At 42.5% G+C, this 21,211-nt stretch overlaps 1 protein-coding gene across 2 annotated transcripts in view; it reads right to left on the reverse strand.

Moving 5' to 3' along the window:
• The window catches only part of CCDC3 (coiled-coil domain containing 3), an 83,956-nt gene extending 63,366 nt beyond the window's left edge, over positions 1-20,590 (reverse strand). The window contains exons 1-2 of one of the 2 annotated variants that reach the window (XM_054695093.1): positions 20,132-20,586; positions 17,685-17,859 (exon numbers count right to left, since the gene is read on the reverse strand). In XM_054695093.1, the coding sequence (XP_054551068.1) occupies positions 17,685-17,859; positions 20,132-20,505 (549 nt within the window). In that variant the 5' untranslated portion in view covers positions 20,506-20,586. Of the gene's footprint in view, positions 1-17,684; positions 17,860-20,131 lie in introns of both variants that reach the window. The other variant, XM_037510614.2, reaches the window with a different exon arrangement.
• Positions 20,591-21,211: the final 621 nt, after the last annotated feature.

Consider the following 21,211-nt stretch of genomic DNA (forward strand, 5'->3'; position numbering starts at 1 on the left):
GATTAAGACATTCCCAAAGGCCAAACAGCTGATGAGGCTGGGCCCCAAGTCCATACTTGACCCTGCCCTAGTCAGCATGTGCGGTTCTCAGTCAGTTCTGCTCTTAGATTTAAATTGTTTTAGTGCTGTGGGCATCAGTCCCTCAGTTCACATTCTCTTCGCAAGCCCATGACCTAGCAGAGAGCAGGGGCCACCCCCTTGTAAATGTCCTCCACTCGTGATCCCCAGTCCTCTGCCCATCTCATCTCAGGGAGGCATAGTGAGGATGAGCTCACAGCCATTCCACACACCCCCATACACACACTCAGGCCTCTCCACTGCCCTCCATGGCAAACAAACCAAGTCCCCAGACCACATTCTCAACAGATAGAAACAATTCCATCTTCTGCTCAGCTCCAACAACAATTGCTGGGCCTCACAGTTCAGCCTCATAGAGGCATAAGAACATGATGGGTTTCAGCAGTCTTCAAAGGGAAAGGAAGAAAGGAAAGAAAAGAAAGGAAAACAAGGAGGGAGGGGAGAAGGAGGAAAGAAGGAACGTTAAGAAAGGAAGAAAGAAAATATTCCATCAAATCAATGCACTCTGGCTGTTTTTGCAACCTGCAAAAGGCTGGGCAGGTGAATACTGAAGCATCCCTTCCATGGCCTCAGGACTCAGTCTCCCTTAGCGCAGAGAGCTGGCCTGCAGCAGTGGACTCTGAACGTGTAGGCACCCACCGGTGTCAGGCAGGCAAGCCCTGCTCACAGTCCTCCTGCGGCAGCACCCTCTGCCACACAAGGGTGCCCTGGAAGTGGCAGAAGAAATAGACACACTGGGCATTAACCAGCAACTCTTACAGAAAGACCTTAAAGCATTTCACTTTCGCCATCTTTAGCCCACATTACCAAGTGTTACAGAGTTAACCCAAGACCAATTTTCAGGTGCAAAATGTCACTTCCCCTGTTTTCAATGAATTGGAGTTTGTTAGGACAGAAATTCAGGGCACACAACAGTCATGGGCCCCAGAAACCCAAGACACACACTTTCACAAGCAGGAGATGGGAATCCCAGCACAGGGAAGGGGGCTCTTATTTTTTTGGACACCCTGTGTCCACAGATGGGGTCCAGACACTGAAACAATGTCATCCAAGCAGCTCACACCCTTGTTCTCTCTGCTCAAAGTCACAAGGCCATGGCTGATTGACAGGCAAACAGTTCAAGTCTCTACAGAGCCAGACCTCTGCACTATTATTTCTCTCATGAATAGATAGAAAGACCCACCCAGGGGCATTGGCAAAAGCAAGAGAAGAGTGCCCACAGTCAACAGATCATGGAATGAAGTAGAGTAACAGGAGCTGGTGGCTGAGCATTCATTCACCCTTTCACTGAGCATTGGCTAAGCAATTGCTATGCATTAGGCTCCAGGATACAGAGATGAAGAATGTGTGGCCCCTACCCTCAGGGTACCTAGTATCATATAGAAGTGGGGGAATGAAGAATAGCAAGGGTGGGGAGGAAGAGTGGTCAAGAATTCTAAGACAGAGAATTCCTCCAACAAGAGTAAATTGTCAAGGTAAGAATCCACAATCATAAAGAAATGTATGTTATAGAATTTACTTTTCTATATTTAGTTTGAACCTAGTTTTACTTATGGTCTTACAATGTAAATACATAAAAACAGGTAAAAAGGACTTCTAAAGCTTATATGAAAAATAATTTAATTCTTAAAGTCCAATAGGACTGGGGGGAACTCTCAGGACAAGGAAACTACTCTGTAGGATTCTATATAATGAGACATACACATTATACATGCATAGGTTCAATTGCAACAAGCACACATTCTAGTGGGAGATGTTGATAACGGGAGGGGGTATATATGTTGGAGCAGGAGAGTATATGGGAAATCTCTGTAATCTTCCATTCGATTTTGTCGTGAACCCAAAATTACTCTAAAAGTAAAATCTATTTTCTTTTTAAATCCATAAGACCACTGGATAAAATCTATAGCTAATTCAGGCTGCTACAACAAAGTACTATAGACAGGGTGACTTATAAACAACAGAAATGTACTTCCCACAGTTCTAGAGAATAAGACTTCCCAGATCAAGACACGAGCAGATTCTGTGTCTAATGAGGACTAGCCCACACCCTGGGATCCATGATTTAGGGAGCTGTCCACGCAGGATTTCATACATGAATCCTCAAGAGGCTCACAGATGACTATGAGGGCTCCATTGTAATAACCTAACACTCTCCAAAGGCCACACATCCTAATATCACGTTGGGTTAGGATTTCAATGTATGAATTTGGGGGGGACATAACAGTCTGTGGTCACAGGAATCACAGACCTCCAGCCAACTTATTCACCCTGAGCATTCTGCAGAACCCTCTCTGTGGTAGCAATCAACCCATGTTCTTACCCCTAGAAGGAATCCCATGTGCCAAAGCAGGAATCATTTCCCAGCCTGCCAAGTGTTTGAGCCTCTATGCCCATACCCTGGGATCCACAATTTAGGGAGCTGTCCACTCAGAGACCCAAAGTTCTTGATCTGCAAGCTCTATCCCCATACACCATTCTGAAATGGCAATTAAACAAAATAAAAGGCAAGCCATTTAAGGATTTACCACATTAGAAAGCTCCCACTCACCAGTAGCCACCTTTTACTCACTGCCAAGTCCTTTGCATGAATTTCTCATTTACATCTCAAAATAACACTTTGAAAAGAGACCATTATCTGAGTTTTACAAATAAAGCAGCTGAGGCTCAGGAAGTTGAATGACTTGCCTGCAGCCATAGAATCAGTGTGGTGGCATATTATAGGATTCAACCCCAGGGCCTGTCCGCATACATCCAAGATGGTATCCACCACTTTTAGGTGTCCATAGGGAAGTAAAAGGAAGTAAGCAGTGCCTTCTACATTTTTCCTAGGCATCCCTAAAGTATCTGTACCAGCACTGATAGAGCTTCTCAAGGAAGAGAGCCGACCCACTACCCTGTGGAGTTAGCAGCTGAACATATTGCTGACAACAGCATTTAAAGCTAATTTTCCAAGGATAGATCTCCACAGAAAGCATAAAGTTCTGGCCTCAAGAAAAACTTCTGCAATATGAATTGGCTAGAAGGAGAGGAAATGACCTTCATTAGAGGTTTCAATTAACTGGAGTTTCTGATAACACACATGCAAGGCTTCACAGGGCCTTTCCAATAAGGCTCTGTAAGCAGTTTTCAAACACTAGAAAAGATTTATTACCAACTTCAACCACATTAATATATTATCACTAGCAGATACATATTACATTCCTATTGTTTGTGAAAAGAACTGAATTAGAAAAATAGAATTCTTTGTCAATAGTGGTCCATGACCTAATTATTTAGAGATATATACTCATAAAGACATGCCTGGATTAACTGTGGGTTTAATCTTCCTTAGGAACAACAGGACAGAGGGATGGGCTTGGACTGAGCAAGTGAATGATAGTGTTTGAAATGTGTCATCTATATGGTTTGCATGACCCAGTGTACCATCAAGTAAAGCTATTTTCCTCTTCTTGCTTGAAAAGTCTGCCCCACTCACAATTTTTCTTTTTTTGGAGTAAGGGATCAAAAGGTTTAATATAAACATTTATGGAAAGTTCGTAAGTAATGCCACTGCTACCCTTTACCACTTTAAGTTATTCTATGGGATCAGCCTCAGCTGTCCAGCAGAGCCCTGGGGGTTGCATGACACAGGTCAACAAAGTTTTGGTGGGGTAGAAGAAACCTGTGGGGAGGGAGGATGAGGCTTCAAGAAAGAAACAAGGCAGGAAGATGTGGGGATCAGGCATGGGGACAACTTGGCATTGGCAGGAAGAACCCAGAGAGGGAAACCAGATGGAAAGACAACAAAGAAACCAATCCTAGTCTCCAGGCACAACTACAACCATTTCCTGGAAATGTGAGAAACCCACCCTGCTGTTCAGCCACAGAATAAAGCAGTAGAAAAAAGAACCCTCTTCTTAGTAAATAAAAAGAAATCATTTAGAAAGCACCTGCAGAGTTACCATCTGATACTGAGCAAGAATGTCCTTCCTTTACTTGGTGGGGACGGAGGATGGTGGGAATCATTTCCTTTGACTTTCACTAAGGCCTTGATTTACTACACTGCTATAACAACGGCTTTCACTTTTGGAACCCTGTGCTTGTTGCTACTAATATTAAATGCTTTGACTCTGAAAATGTGATTACTATATCTGAAGTCATAACAGTATCAGCAGGTCACATGTTAACAACTGTAGCTGTGAGGGGTAGAGGGATTTGCTTTCCTACAATATTCTTCTGTGATGCTGAATTAAGCAGTTAAAAAGATGACTTATGGGTTCCCTTCCAGCTCTGACAGCCTTCCTCCTGTATCTGTGCAGAGTAAGTGGACTGGCCTGGACACTAGCCCCAGAGCAAGCTGATAGCACCTGGCTTTGCTGCTACCCCAGAGAAGCATGGTCCGACTGTGTCACAGCTGATCTAATTAAAAGAAAGATGAGAATGAGCCAGGGGGACTGTGGCTGGACTGTATCCCTGAGGGTCTATCCAGGGCCTTGTGGAGGAGAAAGGAGATCTCCTCTGACCCAAGATCCACAGGCAACCTTTGCTGAAATCACTACCATCAAACTCCAGAAATGACCCTGCCCATCCATAAAACCACAGTGTGTGCTGAGAAAGGTGAGAGCTGAGGTTGCTGGCCAGCTCCTAGCAGAGGATGATGCAGAGCCAAAGGTCCTAAAGAGAGAGGGGGTGTGGAAGGCAGAGAGGCCAAAGATAAAGATTCTCTTCCCCTTCAAAGAAGTCTGCATGAGCTAACATGTCCATGGGGAAAGCTCAGATGGTGGTAGGTTTTCTGCTTCCAAGACAGAGAGGGACAAAAGAGCCAAAGTCTGATGGGCCAGAGATCTTCCAAACCTCTCATACTTCTCTGCACACCCCTGCAAGACAGTCAACATCAAAAATTTAATGAAGAGAGCAGCCACAGGAGGCTTTGGGAAGAGACATCAGAACTACTATTTCCTGGACTGTAAGCCTCTTGGAATGATTTCTTTCATTTCCTTCTAGCACTGCAGCACATTTTCATAATAACTCTCCAGGAATTGTTTGTCCCCTGGGGTCAGGTGGAAGCTGACTAGAGAATTTTCTTGGTTGAGAGCAGAGAAGACCCTTTGAAGAGAACTAGAAAGACATAAAGAGAATCTCTCCCTTTATGTCTCAGTATTTATGTACTGAACTACTCAAGAAAAGGCTTCAGGACTGAAGGGCAAATAGTATTGCACAAGACATAAAAATTAAGGAAGAGGGCTCCCTGGTGCGCAGGCAGTGGAGCACCGCACTGTGAAGCTGTCTGCAGCCTCTGCAGCACGGGTTCCATCCCAGCCGGCTGGCGAGAACCCCACATGGCGAAGCAGACCTCTCCTGTCTTGCCCGCTGCTCCCCTCAGCAGTGTATTTCATCAGTCTGCCTGTTCTGTTCCCCGCTCTGTCTCTGGTGAATACTCTCACCCTCTAGCGCATCTGGCCTGTACCCTGGTTCTTGCATAAATAAATAAATCTTTAAAAAAAATTAAGGAAGAAATATGAGGCTCCTCAATGAGGCCTCGTCAACCAGCCAGGATGAGTACTTTCCCTGGCTGACTTCTGACTTTTTTGGCAAAGGTACTATAACTATGGCATCTCTGATGTGGCCCATAGGTCTCCATTTCTCATTACTTATAAAGCCCTGAGTGTGGTCACTCCCTAATTCTGTTCCATAATCATCTACTGTTACCCATTTTGCTGATGAAGAAACTGAGTCCTGGTGAGATCCTGTAATTATCAGTAAGTTAAAAATGAGAGTTGATATTGTATACATCAAAACCTATAGCTATGGGCATATGCTACAAGGATGAACCATGAGGACATTATGTTAAGTGAAATAGGAGTCACAGATGCACAAATACTGCGTGATTCCACCTTTATGAGGTGCATGGGATAGTCAAACTCTAATAAGCAAAAAGTAGAACCATGGTTGCCAGAGATTGGGAGGAGTGAGGAATGGGGAGTTGCTGTTCAACTGATCTAGAGATGAAGAAAAGTTCTAGAGATCTGTTGTACCACAGAATGCACAGAGTTAACAACACGCCATGCACATAAAATTTTGTTCAGCTGGATTTTATGTTTTTTACTATAATTTAGAAAAAAAAACCTACAGGGCTGCTATCATCCCAGTGCTGGTGCAAAGAATAGTTCTTGTATGCATAAATAAATCTTTGGGAAAAAAACTGGGCAAAGACTTGAATAGATATTTCTTCAAAGATAAACAAATGGCCAATAAGCACATGAGAAGTGGCTCAACAAATAAGGAAATTAAAAATCAAAAGCACAATGAAATGACTAGATTGAATTAGACAATGATAAGTACTGGTGAAGACATGGAGAAACTGGAACCCTTCATACACAACGGTAAGAATTTAAAATACTGCAGCTGCTTTGGAAAACAATTTGATAGTTCCTCAAAAGGCTCAACAGAAAGTTACCACATGACCTGGCAATTCAACTCCAAGGTATATATGGCCAAGAAAAATGAAAACATACATGCATACAAAAACTTGTACCTAGGTGGTGATAGCAGCATTATTCCTAACAGATAAAAGTGGAAATCATTCAAATGTCCATCAGTTGACAATTGTAAAACAAAACGGGGGATATATCCATACAATGGAATATTATTCATAAAAAGTGATAAAGTACTGACTCATACTATAGCATATACATTATATAATGAACACATTATGGTAAGCAGAATTAGTCAGACACAAAAGGCCACATACTATAGGTTTCAATTTATATGAAATGCCCAGAAAAGGCAAATCCAAAAAGGCAGAAAAAAAAATTAGTGGTTGTCAGAGATGGGGGAAGGGCAGAACTGGGAGTGACTGGTATGAATATTCAGTCTCTTTTCTGGAGGGATAAAAATACTTTGGAATTAGATAGTATTGATGGTTGCAAATATTTGTGAACATACTAAAAACCAATGGATCGGACTTTTAAAAAGTGAGTTTCACTTCTCTGAAGAGGAAATACAAATGGCCAACAGGCATATGAAAAAATGTTCACCATCACTCGTAATCAGGGAAATGCAAATCAAAACTACCATGAGATACCATCTCACACCAGTGAGAATGGCACATATTAAAAAAACTAGCAACAACAAATGTTGGCGAGGGTGTGGAGAAAAAGGAACTCTCCTGCACTGTTGGCGGGAGTGCAAACTGGTCCAACCACTATGGAGAGCTGTGTGGAGATTTCTGGACCTACTAAACATAGAGCTTCCATATGATCCAGCAATTCCACCCCTAGGTATTTACCCAAAGGACACAGAAACATCAATTCCAAAGAGCACCTGCACCCCTATGTTTATAGCAGCACTATTTACAATAGCTAAGCTTTGGAAACAGCCCAAATGCCCAAAAATAGATGACTGGATCAAGAAGATGTGGTACATGTATACCATGGAATATTACTCAGCATTCAAAAAAGATAAACACATGCAATTTGCAGCAACATGGATGGAGCTGGAAGGGATCATGCTCAGCGAAATAAGCCAGAAAGAAAAAGAAAAATATCGGATGGTCTCACTCATAGCAGGAATCTAGAAAACTTAAATAAGGGACCAGGAAAATGAATAACTATAAGAAAGTGAAAATCAGAATCAACAAACAACTATGAACCAGAGACACTTTATGAGGGGAGAGGGGTGGGGGAGAGGGATTAGGGTCAAAATAAAGGGGTTGCAATTGTTTGGGGAATATAAAAATAAAATTAAAAAAATAAATAAAGTGAGTTTCACGCTATGTGATTTCTTAAAAAAAAGAAAAATTTAAAACCACAGTGAGATAGGACTACTATTTTCTTGCCTACCAAAATGGATAGGAGAAAAATAGCAATAACACCAAGTGCTGACAATACTGCAGAAAACTGGATTAATCACACACTGCTGGTAGAAATGCAAATGATATGATTTTGGAAAATTGATTGGAAGTTTCTTTGAAAATAAAAAATGGATTCACCATGAGACCCAGCAACAATACACTTGAGCATTTACTGCAGAGAAATGAAAACTTGTGTTCACATAACCTATGCATGAACATTCAAAGTAGCTTTATTCCTAACAGCTAAAAGCTAGAAACTACCTATACATCAATTGGTGAAGGAAGAGTTTTTTAAAAAATGACAGTACATCCATACCAAGAAATATTTTACTCAGCAATAAAAAGGAATACAACAAACTTAGATTAACCTCAAGGAAATTATGCTAAGTAAAAAAAAATCATCTAAAAAATTACACACTGTAAGGTCCTACCCTTAACAAAATCCTCAAGATTGAGAACAGACTAGTGATTGCCAGAGTTCAGGAATGGGCAAGCAGGAAGGTGTGGCTATGTAAGGAGTAACACCTGTTACCCCTGAGGATGTGAAGGCTTTGTATGGGTGATTGTGGTGGTAGGACAGGAAGCCACACATGTGACAGAGTTTTACACACACACACTTACACACGCACTAAGCAGTGCATGTCTAACGTGCTGACTCAGTTCTGTGGAGTTTACCTGTGACATCACCCCTTCTTGGTACTGTACTATAATTATATAAGATGCTCACAGTCAGGGCAGTTGGGGAGGGCCACCAATGGCCTCTAATTCTTTGCAACAACCTCTGAATCTATAATTCCTCCAAAATAAAAAAGTTGTTTTAAGTAACCAGTACAGCCACCAACTACCGGTTTGTCAGAGCGAATCTTCCTTTCAGTGTGAACTGCCTGTCGGTAAAACCAAGTCAAGAGCTGTCAGTGTGAGTGGAACACTTATATGGGCATCCTCATTTACCCTCCACCCTGCATGCAGCTGTGCTACCCTCTGACCGCCCTCATTAGTCTCATCTCTGTTTCTTTCATGCTCTTCGCCATCTGAATTCATCTTCTTCTCTCCTAGCCATCTATCCAAATCCTTCCCATCTCACAAGACCCAAAAGCAGTATCCATTTCTCCACATGGGCTCAGTGTATTCTCCAACTAGTACCAAGAGTTGGGATACCAGGTTCTTCTATATCCTCCATAATATACAATACAGTGTTAAGATTATAGGAAGTACTCAAAAATCATGATTGATGGGATAAAGGCCTGTCCGCCTCAAGATCTTTGATTCCTACTCTTGTCAGTTATGAGATGAGACAAATGGGTATAAAAAAAGCATGAGAGCCATTACATAACATTTCGTGCATAATTGATGCTTTGTGCTTTTAAATTTTATTACAGTTGCTTTTTATAACATGCTATGAAGGATAGTAGATATAATTAGACCCATTTTACAGATAAGGAAATTGATTTCCAAGCGGTTAAGTGATAGCCAAAGTCACAGTTGGTGTTGAGTCAAATTTGGAATCTGGGGTTCATTCTAAGACCCCTATCAAGAAACAAATTTTCACCTTAAAACTTTGTTTTTAAGAGGGCAAATTATTAGTTAATTAAAATGCAAAGTTTCTCAAAAGGAACTGGAACATGTTATAGCACAAAATGTGATCTTTCACCAATGTCTTAGGGGTGACTGAGACTCCGCAGGAAAAGGACACAGAGAAAATGTTATAAAGTGTGATCAAGGACAAATTGCAGGAACATAATAAAAGTCTCACTCCCAAAGTATTTCTGAATCCAGCCATTTCTTCCCAACCCCATAGCATTTCCTTAGTCCAAGTGTATACACTCACATCATTTCATTCCATCCAGTGGCTCCCCCAAAGCACAAAGAGTTGAAAGTCCTCCCCTTGCTTAGAAAGTTCTGGATAGCCTGGCTCCTGCTCACTTCTCCAAACCCATCCTGTCTCATTCTTCTCCCACCAACAATACTTCATTCAAGCTTTTCCATCCCTGAAGCATGCCAACCTGTCTTGGCCACTGGCACTGGCTTTTTCTTCTACCTGGAATGCTTTCCCACTTGATCATTGTATGGCTGACCCACTGTCACTCATTTCTTAAGTGTTACCTCCTCACCCTAAAGTAGTTCCAGTTCCTCTCTATCAAATTGTCCTCTTAATTCATTGCCAAACCCCTATCATCTGACATTATCCTCACTGACTGAAATATTGATTAATGTGTTAACTATTTTTCCCTCACCCCAATGCAATGTAAGCACCAGAAAGCAAGGGACACTTTTCTCTTGTTCTTTTTCGTATCCCCAGTGCCAGACAATAAAAATGTGTAGAAGAACAGTGTGCCTGAAGAAATGAAAGAACAACACACTCTCCATGATCCATAGTCCTGGCTCTATTTGGCAAATGAATGACCTAGTCATGACAATATGAGAGTAGATTAATAGTCTTCACCTAGAGGCTATGACACCATGATCCTAAATACCTCCCATGCATTTTAAAATAATATAGTATTGGTATAGTACTGGTCCATATCAAGTCCACTTCTATCTCTGAAATCTTCCTGGAATACTCAAAACCCCACTGATCCCTCCTTTCCCAGACTTTCTAAAGTTTTATATCTATAATCACTTACGCAACATTAAATAACCTCTTTACCTACATTGGCATAAGTGCCTACTATGTGAGGGATCCATGCTAGGCCTGGGAATACAGAAGTGTATATGGAATTTGTACCCTGGTTTAGGGACATATATATTAAACCAATATTTGCATAAACCAAAATATTTTTGATAAATGCCACAAAGAAAATAGGTATGCAGTAATACAGTAACTGGAGGACAAACCCAGACTAGCTGGATAAAGGGAGGGAGAGACATAAGAAATGAGTCAGTGAAGTAAGCTACTCTGCAAGCAGAAAGTTTCTCAAGTGTGGGAGGCAGGAGGCCATGACACACACAGGATGGGGAAGATAAACAGCGTGGACTCCAAGTCATGAGCCCCTGGTCTCACAGCTCAGTTACCCACATTCCATTTGTCTTGTCTGGGCCTTAGTTGACTCAAATGTAACAGAAAAAACATAATCAATGTTTAATGTTTACAGAAACCTCAGATAAATATAACCCCTTCATTTTCCAGAGATGAAATAATTTAAGTTCAATGAAGAAAGTATTTTTTGAGCACAGGTTAATCATGTACTGAATGCCAAGATCCACAAAGATGAATGGATTAGCTCAAGATTAACATTAGAGTGACACAATCCAGATGAGACTCCAGAGCTCCTGCAGCCCGATTCTGGATTCCTTCCTAAGGCATCCACAGCCCTCCACAATCTGTCCAACCTTCCCTGTGTGATTTCCCACTATTCTCTATGCTAGAAATCCAACTTCTGAAATCACTTCAGGCTCAGTGATTCCCCCAGGCCTTCTGAAACTCCAGGCCCAATTGTGAGCTGATGAATGTCCCACCAACTTGAGCATTCAGTGGGGGTTAAGGGGAACACAAATCCTATCATCCTCTAATCACTGAGTTGTTCAAAAGCAGAGGATCTCAAAGTCTTCAGATTTGGTGGTGGGTGGGGGGGGATTCTAAGATCTTTTCAGGGAGGCCATGAGATCAAAACTATTCTCAGAATAATATTAAGCTGTTACTTTCTTCCTGTTGACATTTGCACTCTTAGTGCACATTTGCTGTTGACATTTGCACTGTTAGTGCAAAACTAAAAGTGAGCAAACCTGCCATAGACTAGTGTAAATCAAGGCACTGGCACTAAATTATACCAGTAGTCACTGCATTCTTTAGTGCCTTGTGTTGGCAGAAAAGAAAAAGCCACTTTAAGAATGTCCTCGAAGCAGTGACAATAAGTAAATCCTGTTCCTTGGGTATGCGTGTTTCTAACACTCTGTGTGAAGAAATCAGAACACATAAAGCAATTCTGCTGCTTGTCAAAGCACAATGGTTGTCTCAAGGAAAAACACTTATGTGATTGAGTTCTGACATGAACTAGCGGCTTTCCTCATGAAACATTATTTTTACTTGAACGAATGAATGACAGAAAACTATAATTATTCAGATTTCAGTTATTTGATAGACATTTCCTTGAAAATGGATAAAGTAAGCCTGTCACTTCAATGAAAACAACTGACACTATTTGTGCCAGTGACATATTTGAGCAAAAATTAGAATTTTAGAAAACTTGCCACTATGTGGTTGACATTTTCTGGATGTTGAAAGAGTTTCTGATGAGATTGATGGTGATTTTTTTTAAAAAGAGGACTTTTAAAAATATTGTAAAAGTCTCCGCTATTGAGACCCGTATAATTCTATGAATCATATTTTGCAAATGGCCAACCCCCTCCTCTAGATATGCACCCAAAGGAAATGAAATTAATACCTTGAAAATCATCTGTACTCCCATGTTCATATCAGCATTATTCATGATAGCCAAGATGTGGAAATAACCAAACTGTCCACTGACAGAGAATAAAGAAATTATGGTATGTGTAAATGATGGAATATTATTCAGCCTTTAAAAAGATCCTGCCGTTTGCAAAAACATGAATGGACCTGGAGGACATTATGCTAAGTGAAATAAACCAGGTACACACAAAAAAACCCACTGTATGTTGAAAACAGTGAATTTTACTGTACATGGATTTGAAATATTAATTCAGAAAAATAAGAGACAACTAGAGAGAGATAGAGACAGAACAAAACAGAGCAAGGCAGACAGCAAAAATGCCTCTGCTTACTCAAGATTCAGAGTTCTCTAAATAAAAGACAATTCACTTAATACATGTGTGACATACCACAAAAATGCAACAAATATACAAAACAGAAAATAGAACAAATATCCCTGCCTCAGGTAGCTAAATCATCTTACGTAAATAGTGTCTGAAGAGAGGAAAATAGGACACAAGATGGTTTGAAATGGATGGCCGTCATCTTTAAACACTACAACACCTCTTTCACCACTTCTGCCCTCCTCACCTGTAGTCTTATATGTATTAAACCACCCAGAGCCAGGCCTCCCTGGTGGCACAAGAGATTAAGTATCACACTATAAAGCAATCTGCAGCCTCTGCAGCACGAGTTCGATCCCTGGCCCGCCAGGTTGCAACCCACATGGCACAGCAGACCTCTCCTGACTCGCCCGCTGCTCCCCTCAGCAGTGTACTTTGGTCAATCTGCCTGTTCTGTTCCCCACACTGTCTCTGGTGAATCCTCTCACCGCCCCCCCTCCAATCTCTGGCCTGTACCCCATCTCTTGTTGCATAAATAAATCTTTAAAATAAATAAATAAATAAACCATCCAGAGTCAAACTTCAGAGTTACCTGTCGTATCTACATATCCCTCCTCATATCCCTGCTTCAGATTCTACTCCTTTACTCCATGCAAACTGTCTTCATTTAGGCCATCAAAGTCATGTGTTAACTTTTCAATCCTCGTCTTACTAGGTTTTTCATTATCTTCTGGCTCTGTTGATCATTTTTCCTTCTGGAAACATTGTGTGACCTTGAGTCACCTGGTTTTCCGTCCAACTCTGATTGTTCCTTCTCTCACAATGATGGTGTTCCACAAGATTCTGTCCTATCCAGAGCCTTTATTCATCTTATTCTAAGTCCTCATCTTCATATCCAGTTTTAACTGACATCAAATTATTGGTAAAATAAGATACAAGGCTGTATCTTCCCCTCATAGGTCTTATCAAAGCCTTAGATCTATAGTGTTTATTCATGATCTCTCTTAGATGGCTCAAAGACATCTCAGTTAATATGTCTAAAACTAGACTCATGAATCCTTTGTGCTATTCCTATTTCTTAGTGTTCGTCCTGGGATACAGACTACAAGCCAGAAACACAGGCATTAATCTACCTGTCAGAAACATAGGTCCCCATCTCACTGAAAGCCAAATTCAAACCATCATAATCATCTACTATTTTTAGTTCCGAAGTTATCTTCCCAATCTACCTATTTAGCTCCGTGCCCACTACCCCACCCTAGTCCATTAGCGGTCTGGTGCCTTTATAACAAGAACTACCTGTTCTCATTATACCATTTGGATCCCCTCCAATCCAATTCCCCAATCTTGTCATTTTCCCCCCAAAATGTTAAATTGAGCCCATCACCCCCTGTTTTTAAAACATCAAAGGTTTCCCATTTCAAAATGAATCCCAAATTCTCACCAGGATCTATCAATACCTTCATGGTATGGTCCTATCTAATACTCTTGCCACATCCTTCTGTCTCCCTTTATTCTACCCCCAAGGGTATTCTTTTGTTTCCTCAAAGGCTGTGTATCCTCATACCACATGGCCTTTGCACAAATTCTTCTCTCTCTCTGGATTGGTATGGCCCTATCTAATACTCTTGCCACATCCTTCTGTCCCCCTTTATTCTACCCCCAGGGATATTCTTTTGTTTCCTCAAAGGCCATGTACCCTCATACCACAGGGCCTTTGCACAAATTCTTCTCTCTCTCTCTGGGTTGCTCTCTATCCCATCAACCCTAGCATTAAACAAGGATCAGCTCTTAGGTCCAGTATAACTTCACCAAAGGAGGTTTCCTTTATCCAACAAGTCCAGGTCAATCCCCCTGGCATTTCCTTTAAGCATTTTCATTTAAAATTGAAACCATTAATATAATTTTTGATTGTGTCAGTCACCAACATTAGGAAAATTAGCTTTATGAGATCAGGGACCTTATGTTTTGCTCAACTTGGAAACTCTAGGATCTAACACAGTAGCCACTTCATAATAAGTACTCAGTAAATTCTGGATAAACATTGTATCCAGCAATCTCACAAAATAAGGTACATACGATGTCACACATCTCTGCATTCCTTATAATAGTGATTTATTTGAAACAATCTAATAACCTATCAGTTCGGGACTTGATTAAATATCTGTGATACATTGTCCAGATAATGTAATACTATGCAGTTACTTAAAGCAACATTATATTCATTGATAATGAAAGATCTTCACGAGCTACTTGTGAATAAAGCAAGGTAAAGCCACATGTTTGTAGTACGCAGCTGTTTGTATCAAAGGCAATGGTAAAGAATACATGCTGGAATTTTTTAATTAAACTACTGAGTGTTGACAAGAAACTAACAACAAATGGCTATGCATTTGGAGGGTGAATGGGAAGTGGTTGGATGGGTGTCAGAGGTGAGCAACTCTATCTATCATTTTATACTGTTAGATTTGGGACCCAAGTAAATGTGTTATCCACTCATAATTCAGTACATGAATTTAAAAAAAAAAAAAAAAACTGCTCCTTGCATGAAACCTAATCAAATCTGTTGAGTGGATGTAAGCACACATGTGGCTTCCCAACCATCAGTTCCCATCTCCAAACACATCCCCAGCACAACTGCTGCCACCTCTGCTACTGGATGTTCTGGGACTCCCCTGGGAACCAGCAGGAAGCTTTTCTAAATTTTAAAAATGCTGTCTTCAAATTCAGACTTCAAAATGATCTGTTTATAGTAATAAACCCTTTTATCATCCTTTATGGTTTACAAAGTACTTTCAACTCTGCTGTGATTAATAAGATAGTTTATACATCTTTAGACCCATTTTATAGATGAGAAAACTGGAGTTGTAAGAAATTATGGACCTGCCTGAGGTCATTCCTTTGGAAATGACAGAGCCCATCTGGATCTTCTGAAGACAAGTTTACATTCCTTCTGATGCAATTTGGAGGATGACAATCCCCCCTCATCTTTCCCAACTCCAAAAACAGAAGAGATGGCACAGAATTTCTCCCAGTCCCATGATGTTCTATGACAGACTGATATAAGTATATAAGTATAGGTCAGTCTGGGTCTTGGTCCTAGGGGACAATATTTGCAGAGAAAATATCCAACTTTTGCTTTGATTATTAGACTCACCCAGGAGGAGACTGGAAAAAAGTCCTTGGTGGGTGTGGAGAGAATCCTGCAGCAAATCCGGTGGATCCTCCAACTTGCCAACGACATCCCCTGAAGTCCCATTAACACCATGACACTGAACCAGAGAGGTGCCAAGAGTTTGGAACACTGCTGACTTCCTGGCAACTTTTGAAAATTGTGTTTCCACTTACTAAAGTGTGGGTGGGATGTGTGAAGATGGAACTAAAGAGGGAGGATTTCGCTGCTGGGGACTGAGTTGCAGGCCATGCTGGGGGCACATCACAAATGTTTCCCATTGTAAGATTTTCCTCCTGTCCTATTTCTTCACCTCCGGATTGACTCTAGAGTCCCAAAGTGATATGATCCTCCAGGACAGAGAAAGTGAGAACTTTCAGTGATGAGAACCAAATGTTCCCTTCCCAACCACAGGCTAGACCCACTGTGCAAGCTGAGTGGAGCTGAGGGAGCAACAACAGCAATAGCGGGAAGGACAAGAACTTGCTGATTTCTCTGGGATCTGTAATGTAAGATAGACCGTGTGGTACAAGAAAGAGGCTCAACATGCAGTTGGGGCCATTCGCAATGGTCTTAGGACATGTAAAAGATTCATGAGTTCTGATTTCTAGAAAGTCTCCTAACGCCTATTCTACTGGAATAAGAAGATGATTATGAACTGCTCTCTGATCTTTTCTACGACAAATAGAGACTGCTTCTGAGCAAATATGGCATATTTCTCTGGGCAGGAAAAGTCATATGACACTACCCTTCATGCAGGTGAAGTGAAAAGGGAGAGAACTTTCAGTATTGAGGAATGGAGCAAGCAATTGTCAATAATTCTTCCTGCTGTCAGTAGCATAGGCCTCTGAAAGTTTCAGTTCACAACTATTTTAATCACACCAGAGTACATGAAAATTTCTCAAGGAGCATCATAAAATGTAAATCATAAAATTTACAAAAAAGGAAATTTAATTCCATTTTAAAATTAAATTCTAAATTAACAAATTTTACTTAGCTCTCATGTGGTGCCTTGTTAAGTGGGCAGAAGATAAAAATGGAAAGAGCAAAGGTATTGCAAAGTGCAACATACATCAGATCTAACTTTTAAATTTGGCTACACAGCAGCTCAGCAACCTGGAACAATTACTTTATCCCCCCAAAGCTCTGGTTCTTCCTCAGAGCAATACCCACTGTTATCTAAGAGGCCAGGGTGATTAGAGAGAAAGGAAAGGAATTCTCCAAGATCAACATCTGACCACCAGAAATAGTGCTGCCTTCACACTGAAATAATTTTCCACAGTCCTATTGTTCTATTTCTTCTCAAATGATGGAAAATCTAATTCCAGGGAAATCTTAATAGCTTCATTATGTGACCATAGGGCTAATAAGTTATGTACTAATGAGTTTGGGGGCAAAGCTACTAGGGTATTTTTGGAATAATTATCTGATCTCTTGATATAAATCTATTGTTACCAAGACTCTACTTGTAAAAGCAAAGCTCTGACAAAATGAAGCAAAGGCTCAAGCCTGAGAAGATTTCACTGGAACAAGCTAAGGTGTGACACAGGCTCAGAATATTCAGGCTCACCCTGGCAGGTCCAGTTCAATATGGAGTACATGCCAGTACAGATTGGGAGGAGGAGAGAACAGAAGTTTGGGATCATGTTGGGAGTAAAATACAGGTCACTCGTTCAGAAAATTCTGAAAATTATGGAGGAAGGGTGAGAGGAATCCAAACTGCTGTCAGTAGCGCAGGACTAAGGAAGAAACCGCTGAATAATGTCAAGGAAGTAACAATAAACAGTTTTCCTTAGTTGGACATACCTGTCACACAAGATTTCAAAATCCTATGATTTTGCTCTGGCACTTAGCAAAGCTATTTCTTACCCTGTTGTCTTCCTGAATCTCCCAATCACTGGAGAAAGCCATCAGCTGCTGTCCTTGGGAACAGTTTGAGAACTGGAATAGGCTGGAAAACATCCTTCTGTTTTCTTGAGTGTCTGGAAAGATGGCATCTTGGTAATTGACGCCATGAGGCAAGAGATTATAATTTTCATCCATCCTAATGGGAAAGAGGAAAAAAGCAGAATGTAGACTGGACACCCACGGAGTACACCAGCTTTAATCAAGTGTCACAAAGTCTGAGCGCCTTGCCAATCACTGTCTCACAAGGCTCTCATTAGAGGAATTACTATTTCAAATTATTTCTCTGCCTCACACGACAAGAGTTAACCTTAAGGTTTTCAAAAAGGTGAGTCTGAGTAAAGCAGGGGGGAAATTGTGTACATTTGTGGGGTTTTTCCTATTTTTATCTCTCTCAAGTCACCCAAGGGGACTTTCTTCTCATTGGGTTTTTCGGTTTTTCCTGTTTCTTGGTAAAATTCCTATTGCTTAGTGAAAGTGATAACCAGGGTTCAAATGCTGCCATTACTACTTACCTTCTGTTAAATGCCGATTCAACATGCTGATTTGTTAAAAAGGGAATAATTGCACCATCTTGGTAGGGGTGTTAAGGATTGCATTAGAAAATGGAGTAAATGAGGTACTTCACACAGAGTGAGTGCAATATAAATGTCAGTATTTTTACTGACCCTCATGCAAATTGTTTGTTAGAAAGATAAAGAAGTCATAAAAAAGTAAAAGGATGGAAGTCACACCCCAGCCCAAAGGGGCACACAGGGCTCACCAGTGAACCTTGACCACCTCCGTGTTCTGTAACACTGTTCTCGTCTGAGTGGGTCGCAGTATAATGGAGGAAGTTCCATGAATGATTTGTAAGCAGCTAACACATCAGGACAAACAGCCCCATGCAGTGGAAATGGGTCAGACTACACTTTAATGCTATAGCAACTTTTTGTAAATGTCAGAGCAAAGGATAAAGGGGCTTGCTGGCCGCCACAGAGCCAGTGAGCAGCACTGAATTTTGTGATAAAATAGGAAAAGATAGTGTCTATTCAAGTTCTTGGGCTCTTTTTTCTTTGGAAAATGATGTTTCACTTTTGAATAGTTTTATAGTTCTAGTCTCAGTGTTTTTCCTAAGGAAAAACAAGAAAAATCTGAAGTAAACATCTTTGTATCAAGAAAGGTACTGCCTTGGTTCTTGCTGGATTTAGAAGTGATACTTCCCTAGAACTTAAAAAATATTCTGTTTAACTAAACCACTCAAGCCAACACAAAGCACGCCATGTATTCTAAACTTAAACTGGCTTCAATATGGAACACATGTGTTGCCACGAGCTATGGAACTTACTGTTTTCCTTCTCAGAATGATGTGGAATGTCAAGAGCTAAAAGTGAACCTGCAGACTGAGGTCCTCATCATTCCAAATATACTTACTGCTACTTTGCAACGGGGGAGACTACAACTATCACCAGTCACAATTTGGGGTTAATTTGCTTTCTTGATATATATATGCTAGATTCCAGTCTGATGTTCTTCAGCTGTTCTGTATCATTCTTAATTCAACTGGAGACAATTAGTGCACTTGGGGCTCCACCTGGCTCTTGATTTCAAATTTCAGTCAAGGCCACTGACTGCATTCTTAACCACACACATTCCATCTCGACCACAGACCAACTTGCATGGAACTTTGCAAAGAATCCAGGAGTCTCCAATCAGAGAAGGCCTCCCGCCTTATCCACCTCTAGTTTTCAAAGCTCTGTGACTCGGGGTCTTCCATGCAGCAGATCCCTCATAAACCCTGACTATTTGGAATAGCCAGGCACTGGAGTGTGTTGGCAGTTGCCATGAGAGAAGGAGCAGCTGGACTGCCTTCTACCCAGTTCACAGCTCCTCATTTAAGCAGGTGGGAGGAGAGAGGTGCCCTGGTTCCCCTGCACCAGGTGTTCTGCATCAGTTACTATGTCTCAACCAACCTTGTCTCTCACATTATGAAGGTGAGGACATAGGTTCCTGAGGTCAGTAACTTGCTCAAAATCACAGTAGAACCAGAATTCTGAAAACAGTGGGATTTCAGTCCCCCCAACCCCATCCCATATTATTCTCACTGGCTAAAATTTTTTAAAAATTGAATTAAATGGATTGTTGGAAACCACCTCAATGAAGGTTTTCCTGGACAACTCTTCCATTCTTAAACACAGAGAGAGAGAGAGAGAGAGAAATCCCTTTTTGTCAACAGCCTGAAACCGGGTACCAAGTTTAGAGACGCTGGGCAGAGCAGGAGACTCGAGTAAGGAGGGGAGCGTGGGGCACATTCTGATTTGACATGAACAGGACTCCGCCGGCCTGCCTGCCTGGCTCTTGAGGATGGTGACCTCAGGAGGTCAGCAAACAGGCAGGAGGGGTGCTGTAGAGGGTGGGGGTGCCGGGCTCACCTGAGGAAGAAGAAATAGGAGTAATCCTGCACCACGGTGTGGGAATGACACGAGAAGTAGCCCAGGCCTGTGAGGTTGAGCCTGGAGCCCGCGGGCACCTCAAGCATGCTGCCCCAAGCCTGGTCACACAGCATCTCTATCTCGGCCGAGTAGAAGAGCCCGGCCTCGCTGGCCTCGTACTGCCAGGGCAGGTAGTTGTACAGGCCGGGCACCTCCTGGTGCAGCGCCAGCACCTTGGCGTACACGATGATCTCCGCCAGCTCCGCGCGGCAGCCCTCGCTCAGGGGTCTCCATTCCGACGGCAGCTGGCAGCCAGCGGCGGGTCCGAGCCCGCCGGCCAGGCAGAGCGCGGCGAGCAGCAGCGGGTGCAACATACCTGCGGCTAAGGGGCGGCGCCCCGGGAGCACTAGCCTGGGCGCATGGGGGACTCCCGGGGCGGGCGGGACCGAGCCGAGGCGCACGGTCAAGGGGCGCAGAAGGGGTCCGAGAGCCAGGAGCGCCCTCCCTGGGCGACAGCACCTCCCCACCGGCCCGGGGCGCACAGCCCGGGGTGCGCGGCCGCTCGCGCTGCTCCCGGGAACTGGGCGCGCGGCTCTCTCCGCGCCGGACTCGCCGTGCCCGGCCCGCGCCCGCGACACTTTAAAGGGCTCGCGGGGCGGGTCTGCCCCCGCCCCCAGCCCTGCCCCCAGCGGCTGGGGCGCGCACGGCGGCGCGGTGAAGGGGGCCGTCCCGGCCGGGGTGCGCCGCTGGCCAGGGGCGTGCGTGGTGCGTTGAGCAGGGGGTGCGGGGCGTGGCGAGAAAGTCAGCGCTGGAGACTCGGCCCAGCCTCTCCGCGCGCCCCTCTGAAGGTCTAGGGAAAGCCTCTCCTGGGGGAGTCAACGTGACTTCTGAAAGCCTGGCAGCCTTCAAATATCTGCTAAGATCCTGATTGCCCGCATACGTTTTTTACAAGTTCTATGTAGATCATTTAGTCAAAATACAGAGGACTGAAATCTACTTTACCATCACTGAGGTGATTCAGCGTGGGCCAATAAACTTTATTCTCTCTCTCTCTCTCTCTCTCTCTCTCTCTCTCTCTCT

This window comes from Talpa occidentalis, unplaced genomic scaffold (assembly GCF_014898055.3).
Source record: "Talpa occidentalis isolate TD23 unplaced genomic scaffold, MPIMG_talOcc4v2.1 talOcc4.14, whole genome shotgun sequence".
Lineage (NCBI taxonomy): Eukaryota > Metazoa > Chordata > Mammalia > Eulipotyphla > Talpidae > Talpa > Talpa occidentalis.